The 11420-nt window shown below is 32.0% G+C and overlaps 1 protein-coding gene across 5 annotated transcripts; it reads left to right on the top strand.

The window, feature by feature from the left end:
- The first annotated feature begins 296 nt into the window (after positions 1-296).
- On the top strand, positions 297-10402 carry LOC113858933 (K(+) efflux antiporter 3, chloroplastic). 5 transcript variants are annotated; one of them, XM_027491734.1, is made up of 19 exons: positions 298-656; positions 1106-1489; positions 2061-2162; positions 2901-2981; positions 3196-3297; positions 3767-3844; positions 4769-4837; positions 5050-5100; positions 5820-5933; positions 6037-6138; positions 6244-6378; positions 6942-7123; positions 7217-7352; positions 7758-7835; positions 7915-8016; positions 8481-8642; positions 9082-9171; positions 9274-9435; positions 9857-10398. In XM_027491734.1, exons 1-19 carry the CDS (start codon positions 606-608, stop codon positions 10148-10150), a joined length of 2475 nt encoding a protein of 824 aa, XP_027347535.1. In that variant the 5' UTR covers positions 298-605; the 3' UTR covers positions 10151-10398. The 5 variants fall into 5 exon arrangements, with proteins under 5 accessions (XP_027347537.1, XP_027347535.1, XP_027347539.1 ...); XM_027491735.1 differs by having other exon boundaries at positions 337-656; positions 5832-5933; positions 9857-10399; XM_027491736.1 differs by lacking the exon at positions 2901-2981 and having other exon boundaries at positions 297-656.
- The last annotated feature ends 1018 nt before the right edge of the window (positions 10403-11420 follow it).

The following is an 11420-nucleotide window of genomic DNA, read 5'->3' as shown; positions in this document are numbered from 1 at the left end:
ATGAGGCTACTCTTTTTCAAGAAAGACATTGATATTTACGGATCTAACTCACTGGAGTTAAATAGCTAATGATGCTTCCATCAAGACTTAAATTTTCACAGTACCCCTTTATTTGTTGATATTTCATACTTTTTAAAAGCATCTTATATTTACTTTTATATAAACTTTTACGTTCCAATATTGACATTGAGAATAAAAAAAAGCAATCGCCACGTGGAGATTACGTATCTCTGACTTGAAAAATCTTAGCATCGTTTTGATCCACTAGAACCACATCAGACATCAGTGAAGAACTTGAATGGTTGTGGTGTCAAAGCATTCTCATACGCTTTCCTTTATCTAATTATTATTCCAAACTCATCTAAAACCTTTCTACGACGCTTTCGTTTTCTGTAATGTTTTCTGTCTTTCACCTTGCTTCTTCCAACTTGTATGTACGTGTTCCTTTATCCACCTCTTTTTTTTGAGGTACCTAAGCAAAGTACACTCTAAAGATAATTTTTTCATCTTTGTTTTCTCTCAACAAACTTCAAATTCTATCTGGGTGTATATAACACGAACAAACAAACACAAATGAGCTTCCCCAAGTTGAGTTTTCTTGCTTCATGATCACTGCCACTATGTTGGAGTCTTTAGCTTGTTGCCAAAGCTTTAAGGTAACATCTCTCCTTTATCTTTCTTTCTTTTTAATTTCTTATGTTATCACTGTTGGGTTGGTTTTATGAGGTTTGATTCATGCAGCAATGGATATGGTAGATTATTTTATTTGAGTAATGCAGATATCAGCTGCAAGATTTTTTCTTTTTTCATCTTTCCTTCATTTCCCTTCAAGAAAATGAAGGGATATGGAAATTGTAATGCTTAAACTATGAAGTTGTTGCTAAATTCAGTGCATATTCAAATCGTATTGAGTCAAATCAAACGCTATAGTGGTTCCTCCAACCCAACCCCTCTTTGTTTTCGTACTTTCCTTGAGAAATCAGGAATTGACTGTGTTAAACTAAACTATAAATATAAGCTTCTTGCATAATCTAATCTAATCCATATTCAGATAGTTGTTGCTTGTTCTGAACTGAAATTTGCTTGCAATATTATTTCCTTGCAGGGATATGACCTCACCAAACAAAAGAGTCCTGGTTACTCTCATGCTATTTCACGATTCTGTAGAAGTTCTATTTTCATGCTATATTCAGTTAACAAGCAAGTATCGCCGTTATCAGACGGTGCTGTTCGTGGGAGATTTCATAGGACTTCTGTTTCAGAACATTTGTTTAAAAGGGGGCCTCTAAATGTTCCATCATTTTCTGGCTGGAAAGGAATCTATTTTTCCAAGTATAGGTCACTACAATGGGAACGGCTACAGACAAATGTAGCATATGATGTTGCCGGTGCTGTTGAAGTCATCAATGATCTAGGATTGGATACTCTTACTTTCTTGGGTGTGACTGTCTTAATTGTGCCCACTTTCAAGTTACTCAGAGCCAGTCCTGTAAGAACTTCTTGGAGTTTTATTTTTATTGTTTTTTTAATTTTTCTCTTGAAATTATGATGATATCGTATCTCAATGAGCATAATCATTATTTATATCACATAATGCTAAGCAAATTTCTGTATTAGTTTGACTAATTCAAATGGACTAAGGAATTCTTTAAAGTAAACAATACAAACTTGTGCCATCAAGACATGAGAGAGATGCACAACTTAAGTGTTGATTGTACTGCTTATACACCAAACTAACTAACTAGAAGCATTAATCTTTGAGTTACTTTTCCAAACATTTTTCTGGAAATTTTTTTTCTTATAGTTTCCCATCAGTTATCTGTATTATATTATTGTCATCATTGTACTTAATAAACAAATTTTGAAGTGAGCTTTTATTATTCTATGAAGTTGAGATTTATTTTGATTTGTAAAAAAAAATTATATCTAAAGCTAATTAATATTCATAAACATGCATGTTGAATCTTACACTCATTATAGTAGAATTGCACTCATTTTTATCCATTTACTTTCATATATTTATAATTGAAATAGTTTTTTATTTTTGGTTTTTATGTCAGATACTTGGTTTCTTCTGTGCTGGGGTGGTACTCAATCAGTTTGGTTTAATTAGAAACCTTACTGATGTTAAAGTTTTGTCTGAATGGGGGATCCTTTTCTTGGTAAGTTATATTTTGGTATCAGTGGCAATACTACTACTTTTGTTATTTCTTTCATTTTTTTTTTCAGTTGTTTGTCACCCTCAAATGAAGCATTGAAACTGTGATATATGCGACATATTTTAGAATGTTATTACCTATGTGGCTATGTCATAAAACTAGTAATCCACACTGAAATCAGTATCCACCATCCAGTGCTTACCATTTCTGTTCTGTGTTTTCATGAATTTTTAATTAGAGTTCAGGATAGCAGGATACTGTAGTCAAGTTTTTAATAATTTTTATCCAGGTGCTTGTTGGAGTGCACGAAAAATGTTTTAGTCTGGTTTAGATGTGCATTAATCATAGAAAACATCTACATCAAGATTTTCTTTCAGAGACTCTGGTGTTGCAAACTGTAATTTTTAACTTGAATTGTTACAAAACACAGTTGTTTTTGTGTCTTTAGGCTTCCATCTGCATGGATTGCTTAGTTTTTCTATATGTCTTTATTTTCTTTTATATTTTCAAATTTCAACAATAACATTGCTTGAACCTAACCTCTTTTTCTGTTATGTTCATATTTGTTGTATGACAAGGCAGCACACATAAAAATATGATTGGAGATCATGGAAAAACCTTGTAAAAATCTCAAATATAAAATATAAACAATTTATATTCTTGTCATGGTGATAATCCCCAGCAAAATTTCTTATAAACATGGTATATTATTAATCTGATGTAATCTTTGTTTCTTTTCAGCTGTTTGAGATGGGTTTAGAGCTTTCACTTGCACGTCTGAAAGCTCTTGCAAAATATGCCTTTGGTATGGGATTGGCTCAGGTTAGATGCTTTGGTAGTGATAATGAGCATGCAAGATAATTTTTTAAGCCATTTATTCAAGTTATTCCATGTTTAGCCTCATCTATGTTAAATATTATAACTTTAGTGTGCCACTGATTTGTTATAGTTAGCTATTCAATCTTTATAATTGTTCTAGAACTTGGATTTTAATGTTCTTGTCCTTATTTTAATTTTCATTTGAACACTTTTGAAGGTTGTACTATCTACCTTAGCATTTACTGCTTTTGAACTTCCACCAAATGGGGCTGTTGGAACAAAAATTTTGGAGTTTCTTTTCCACTCAAGGCCTGATCTGGTAATGTCTCTATATCTAACAATTGTATATTTGTTTCTTTTTTGTACTTTTTCATGGTTATAAATTACTTATGGTCATTCTGGTGTGAGATAGACAGAACGTACACATAAATTACAGACTACAGATTACAGACACTTTCCATAGGACATGGAATTCATTCCTCGCATCCCTATTCTTATGCATATGCCTGCTTTGTCCACAACGATAATTGAGATGTTAAATGTATGTTTTGCATTGCCTAATATGGCCATATGAAAAGGTGGATTTTTCGTTGCCTAATATGCACATATGGCTAAATGGATTTTGCATTTGTTTGGGGGGGGGGGGGGTAAGATCTATTGTAAACCTACGCCTAACAGCATCTTTTAAGATGATTGATTGCTTACAAAGATAATTGATTAATTTATAGCTAGATATGAAAACTTTAATATCAAAAGAACTTGAAGCTTCATAACTTAATCTTGGATAGGTGAACATCAGAAGTGTTGATGAAGCTGTAGTGATTGGTGCTGCACTCTCTCTTTCATCCTCAGCATTTGTTCTCCAGGTATTTGTTCACTTTGAATGTCTATTTGAAAATGAAAATAAGTGTCCAAATTCCAATTACTTGTTACCTTGTGATGTATCTATACTAATTATTCTCACATGTCAGATTTTAGTTTTGACTTGTGCTGTAATCTTTTTTCTATAATACTTTCATTTTTCAAATTTTTACATTGATCACTCACTTTCATTTTTCAAATTTCCAATAACGAGAAAATATTTTTATACATTACAAATATGTAAAAAAAATGAAAAAAGAATGTGACTAACAAAAATAAATATATTTGCATGGCTATTGACAACAACAACAATAACAACTAAGCCTTATCTCACTAGGTTGGGAAAATATAAAGAGTGTTAATTTGTTTAGATTAATATTAAAAAGCACACCCATGATTTTATAAAATATTTTTGAAGATATTCACATTTCAACATAGTATTTAAGTTTTGGAGAAAAGTCTCAGTGGACAAGCTTGAGCTTGTGGTCAGCATTTTTCAATTTCATAGTTAATACAATAATTTAAAAAAAATATTGCTAATTTTGATAGCTGGAATTCTTTGCATCATTCCTTACTTCGTTTACAATCCATTCTGGGTCCCTTTGCTTTTTGTTTTAAGATAATATTGATTTAGTAGTAATAGTTAATAATTACATGATTTTCCTCCCCTAGTCCTGCCACATCATTACATCATGTTGCTCTGTTTGCTTCTTGCAAGCAATCTCTTGGCTTATAAACTTCTTTTTCCAGCCCTGTTCTTTATATGCTATTACTTTGTTTATATGTTCTGTATTAATTGACAGAAATCATGGTGAAAATTTTGTCTGGTTTATGCTAGTGGTTTTGGGTGTTCCCCATGAATGAAACCACTATCATATGTCACACTTAGTGTGGATAATGTAACTTATCAAGCGTGTATATTTTTGTAGCTTCTTGCAGAAAAAGGTGAACTTCCTACAAGATTTGGTTCAGCAACTCTTGGAATACTTCTTTTGCAGGTTTTTGTCTTACACTCTTGCTTGGTTACACTGTCTCATCCTCCAAGTTTATAATTTTTTTATCACCTAAAATATGCAGTTGCTAGAAATCATTTTATGTTTTAGTTTACCTGTTGATGTCTTCTGACACAGCCTAGTAGATTGATATGATGCCGGTCAAGAAAGGCTTCAATATAATTAAACTTTGTTTCTTTTCTGCTTGCAATCTCCAGGACTTAGCCGTTGTTCCCCTTTTAGTCATACTTCCAATATTAGAGAGTCAGGTGAGATGTAAACTATGAATACTATTTAACATTTATCTTATGCTATCTGTTTTTAATTTAATGCATTGACTTTCTGGTTGCTTCTTGTTAAAATGGGAGTTATAGTTGTTGGCTGAGTAGAGAATTTTATCATGCTTTAATTATGTTTAACATTTTCTAGTCATCAACTATTGCATGGTCAACCTACCAGTTTGACATACATGCAAAATGGAATTTTTTGTTTGATGATGCTTTTTAAACTATTTGTAATTGTTAATGTATTAGTACTAATATGGGCTTGGCTTACAAGTACAACATTTGTAATATACTTGTTATCCTTCTAATCTGAATGTACAATACAATAGTTAGAAATTTAATGAAGTCAGTGCACGTCTTTTCTTGTATTGTCATCATGTGTGTGTGTGTGAATGAGAGAGAGTAATTCAAGGTCCAAAACGGTAGCATTGGTGCATTGTTATAAAACTGCTCATAAGCTTCCACTTAACAGCTTTGCTGACTACTGTTGAAAATTTTCCTTCTTTGAAGGTGCAGTTTTTAGGCCATCTGACTCCACTGACTACTGTTGAAATTTTCCCTTTTTGCTTTACTTTCCACATACTGTAATTTTGAGGCTTACAATTATGGCATTTTTCTTTACTGTTATATTTCCTAATTCCTGTAATAAACTACATTGGTTATTTGACTGTTCATCCTGTGCTTTTTCTTGTTTTTGAATCTAGACTATATCTCAGGAGAGTATTTGGCCCATGCTTGCTCAAGAAAGTTTGAAGGCATTAGGTGGATTGGGTTTGCTTTCTCTTGGTGCAAAGTACATTCTCAGAAGAGTTTTTGAGGTCTGTACTAAATATATTTTACAAATGTTTTATCCAATATGTAAAGTGCATCCAGACTCATTTTTTATATGTTTTAGGCCTGTAAATTGTTGGTGAAATTCAGGTTGTTGCAGATACAAGGAGCTCAGAGGCTTTTGTTGCTCTTTGCTTGCTGACTATTGCTGGAACTTCACTAGTCACACAGAATTTGGGCTTCAGTGACACGGTTCTCTGCTTTTCAATGCTGAGGGTTTTGGGTTGGTTATACTTATAGAATAGTGGAGAATCACTGAATTGAATATTTACATGACAATTGTATGAAATCATGCAGCTTGGAGCATTTTTAGCTGGAGCAATCTTAGCAGAGACAAATTTCAGGACCCAGATTGAAGCTGACATAAGACCATTTAGAGGCTTGCTGCTTGGTTTGTTTTTTCTTACTACGGGAACTTCAATTGACATGCAGGTAATATTACTATCATTTGTGATATTTATATATATATATATATATATATGTATGTATATATGTAACATTGACATGGTTATTTTGTTTTTCTAAGCATGGTTATATATTAATTGGACCATTTTGTCTGTGCATATAATCGAACTTCAATTATCAGATTCATCATACTAGATGTTATAGTGGCTTGAGAATTGGATCACCTGTGATGCAATGTTCTAGTAAATCACAACATACTGAACATGCAATTTGGATAAATTCAAATAGTCAAGTAATTGCCTTGTGATCTCTTGAAGTAAGATACACAACCACCCACCCCTCAGGCCCTCACCAGCTCCAACATTTTCAGATTATTCTATGAGAAAAAAATCCTTGGTTAAATGACATCCAAGTGATTTATCTGTTTTCACACATTTGGATCGATGAATTTATGACATGTAATGGATAGTGATGTTAGATCCATGCGTTAAGGAATATATATCCTTACCAAGTACCAACTTGCTTTTTGGATGACATTATAGAATGTAGCCACCTTCCCCTGTGTAATTATTATTAATTTTTTGTTGCAGCTCCTTCTGCGAGAGTGGCCAAATGTACTTTCACTCTTGGGAGGTTTAATTGCCATCAAGACATTGATCATAACTGCAATTGGTCCTCGTGTTGGGCTTACCTTACAAGAAAGTGTAAGAATAGGATTGCTTCTATCCCAAGGAGGCGAGTTTGGATTTGTTGTTTTCTCTTTAGCAAATAGGTAAATAATTATTTAACCCGATGCATTGATGCTTTTTGAGTGGGAAAATTCAGTTTGTTTTTAATTATAAAAATTGTGGCTTCTTGTAAGCAGGCTTGGGGTGCTTCCACTTGAGCTTAACAAGCTGCTCATAATTGTTGTTGTATTGTCAATGGCATTAACCCCATTTCTGAATGAAGCTGGAAGAAGGGCTGCTAATTTTATTGAAGACAAATTTGATGCTGAAAATGTATGCCTTTTTTTTTTTTTTTTTCAATTTACAATTTGGGAACTTATGTGGACACACGCATGTGCATGCATATAAGGATTCTTAGTAATGATGATGGATTACTTGTGTATTTGAAATAAAATGTCTTACGAAAGAAATGTAACTAAAAAATACAAGAAAATTCACAAGCTATATTAAAGTGGGTGCTTTTGGTGCAAATTTCATTCTCTTTGAATTCTATGCATCTAGCTGTCAATTTTTTTTCCAAGTATTATTCTTTTATTAACTTGAGGTGTTATGCAAGAAACTCTGGGAAATAAAGAACAGTTTTTAACTGTTTCTTTAAGATATATATGGTGGTCTTATGCCATGGTTATTTTATTTTAACTGCAAGTTTACATTGGCTGATTACTAAATTACTTGCAGAAACAAAAAATTTCTGAGACGGTTAACTATGATGCTAGTGAACCTGTTGTTATCCTTGGATTTGGACAAATGGGCCAGGTAGATCAATCAATTCACTGTAAACCCTGATATTTATACTATTCATTTCTAAATTTCACCTTTTGTTCTGTGTATGAAGGTCCTTGCAAATTTCCTGTCCAATCCATTGGCTACAGGAGGAGATAGTGATGCAGTAGGATGGCCTTATGTGGCATTTGATCTTGACCCCACAGTAGTAAAGGTCAGGGTATTTGAGCATTGTATTACCACTCTCTGCTAGTATCTACACATTCTTTACCTTTTCTGAGTTTGAAATTTTTAAATAGAGATCTACTGTTTTTAACTTGGTATTGGGGATTAGATGTTGTCTGATGCTTTACATGAGGCATTGTATACAAAGACAAGTTTCTTTATACAGAAAAATTCTCTATTTATATTTTTCCCCAATGTACTGTTTTCTCTTTTTAAAAGAATAAATAAAGATTCATAGATCTTGTGACTTGTGAGTAGCATGGGATTTGAGAATAGATTTTCCAGTTGAGAGTTGACTCATCAATCATTCAACATTTCTTTGTTCTTAGTTTTTCCTTTTGTTTTATTTATAGAGTGAAAGAATATTTTCATGTCATTTATTTCCCTTCATATCAAAATCTCTTTTATCCACCCTTCATTTAATTTACACTCCCATCATTAACTGTTTGACAGACTGCTAGAGAACTTGGTTTTCCCATTCTCTATGGGGATGGATCGCGTCCTGATGTTCTTCATTCTGCTGGTATTCATTCCCCTAAAGCTATTATGATTATGTACACTGGGAAGAAGAAGACAATTGAAGCTGTTCAGAGGCTAAGATTGATTTTTCCTGCAGTAATAATCTCTTCCCCACCCTTAACTCACAGCTAGCTCCTTCCCTTCTTATCTCAATATTTCTTTGTAAGAGCATGTTTGTGCGTAAGAGTGGGAAAGTAACAGGATTTTGTAATGGAAAGAAACTATGGTAGTATAATGTGACTAGCTTTGTTTTAATTTCTTTATAAAACCAATGGTGATAGACTCCAATATAATCTTATGAAGCTTAAAAGAAGATCGTTTATTTAATTTGAAATCTCTTGCATACAGCATACCCCCTGTTTAGCACACACAAAATTACATAAGCAGAAGAAAAGGCCATTTGATGCACAAGGACTTGTACTATTAGGGGGTTGTTGACAGATAAAATTTGTAACTAAATGATTTTCATCCCTTTCTTTATTTCTGTTCTCATCTCTCTTGGTTTAATTGCACACTTTGTGACAAAATTCCTCAGATCCCAATATATGCCAGAGCTCGAGATCTCAAGCATCTTTTAGATCTTAAGAAAGCAGGCGCAACAGACGCCATTTTGGAAAATGCTGAGGTACTGTCAACAATTTCTTTCCCTCTCCTTATGCTGGCAACTTGTAACAATCATTACTAAATATTTCAGTGGAAACTGGAGCTAAATATTTTATTCTTGCAGACTAGCTTGCATCTGGGTTCTAAGCTGCTGAAAGGCCTTGGTGTAATGTCTGATGATGTAGCATTTTTGAGTCAGCTTATTAGAGATTCCATGGAGTTCCAAGCTCAAGAAGCAGTCACCCAGTCTGAATATCGCGAATTAGATATTATGAAACCGCTGCAGGTACTTCAATAACAATGATTTGTCTTCAGTAAATGCTGAAGTATGGTTGTCTGTGTGGGTTGACATGTGGATTTATCTGAATTTAAGATAATATCTGATAAAGAAATGGGAGAAAGGTTAATTTAATTGTAACTGTTCAAAAAATGTACCAAGTAATGACTTTAATATTTGGGGATTATTTTCATTGATATGGTGCTTTGTGGTTTACTTCCTCTAACCTAATTAGAATATAGCAGCCATGCATAGCCTATAAATGAAATTTGAAGGAAATTAAAACTTCCTAATATCAACCAAACTAACCTAATTAACTAACATATATCTGTCAGATAACTTTCTCATATCATCACTCTCCATTTATTATTTTGCTCCTTATTCCTGGGATAACAACTTACATAAAAGAAACTGGTGTTTATATTGTTAGGTGAAAGTTGCTGACATGAAGGAGACACGTGTACCAGTGGCAACAACTACACCAGAATCTGAATTGTTGGAACTGAACCAGAAAGATCAAGCTTCTTTGGTTACAATTCAGAAGGAAGTAAATCCTGAAGAGCAAGATCATGAACTAAATCAAGCTGTGAATTTAGAAGGAAATGGTGTTTTACTTAGCAAACAAGGTACTGAAGAAAGCTCAATAGTTGGATCACAAGATTTAAGACCGAAGAGTCAAGTAGACCCTTCAATCACTTCACACACTGCCACAGAGGAACCCTAATTAGGGCTTCTTCCCATTAATTTTGCTCCTCTAACCCTATAGCTTCTGAAAGATTCACGAAGTTGTCATTTTTATAGCAGAGCTAACAATATATATATATAGTTAACATCTCAATTCAAGAGAGTTTGTAGAACAGCATCATTCCAACTCAGATGCTCTTTTCAATTCTTTGAAAATCACAAATGTATAGTAATTTAATACCATGAGAATAATTTTTACTTATTGCACACGCCCATAAACAGTTTAAGATGTTATCTAACTGTAATGTTTAAAATGAAGCAACGCACAATTAGGTAGATGGTAATGTGAAGTATTTTTTATAATGATAATGCATCAAATTCATTTCACAGTCAATGAAGTATAATAATAAACTTACTGAAAAATATTATCGACCCATTTGTTAAAATTAATTTGCAGTGGTTCTTGGTAATAGGCTTCTTTTTCTGAAAATCAATATCTCAAATGCATTAGTGCAAATTGATTTTGGACTCGAACGATTGAAGAATTAAAATGAAAATAAGTATAATATCTCACTTCTTCTTCCCTTATAAATTTGAACTTCGATGAGTGTAGTGTTTGAAAAGGTGACTCTCTCCCTTGCTAATAATAGTTTCGGACGACGCATATCCAAATAGCGTGTAATATGTGAAGTATAAATTAAACTAAGTTATTATTTTAATTGAAAGCTTTCTTTTAAAGTTGAATTTTTTTTATAGAATTAATTAATTTTAAATTATTGAATATTAATTAAATGTTAAAATATACATTTAATTTTTACTATATTCATTTGCAAATTAATTTCTATACTTAGATACTTAGGTTTTAATCCTTATATGAAAGTTTTGTTATACTTTAATTCTTATTGATAACAATGTTATAAAAAATTGTGAATTAAAGTATAACAAAACATTAGTATAAGAATTATAAACAAAAAGAATTTTAGTGAATTTTTAATAAAAAAAATTCAAATAAAGTATCAATAAAAAAGTTAAAATTTTTTAAGATGCTAAAAAATTAAGTCAAAGATAATTATTTATAGTTTAAAATAATATATATTGATAAATAGAACTCTTATTGATTTAATAAATAAATAAATTGATTAAAAAAATCATAACTATAATCAATAAAATGTTAAAAAAAAGTTTGCATATAACAAAAAAATTTTATTGTTATTAAAGAAAAACTAAATATTTTATTAACAAAGTCTCATAAATTTTAATTAATAAAATTTTAAGTTAATATAATAAGAATTACTTATTTGTATTATAAT

Source organism: Abrus precatorius, unplaced genomic scaffold, assembly GCF_003935025.1.
Source record: "Abrus precatorius isolate BTA unplaced genomic scaffold, Abrus_2018 Scaffold2, whole genome shotgun sequence".
In the NCBI taxonomy this organism is placed as follows: Eukaryota; Viridiplantae; Streptophyta; class Magnoliopsida; order Fabales; family Fabaceae; genus Abrus; species Abrus precatorius.
Note: the sequence above shows the minus strand (reverse complement) of the source record. Positions and strands in the feature narration are given on the sequence as shown.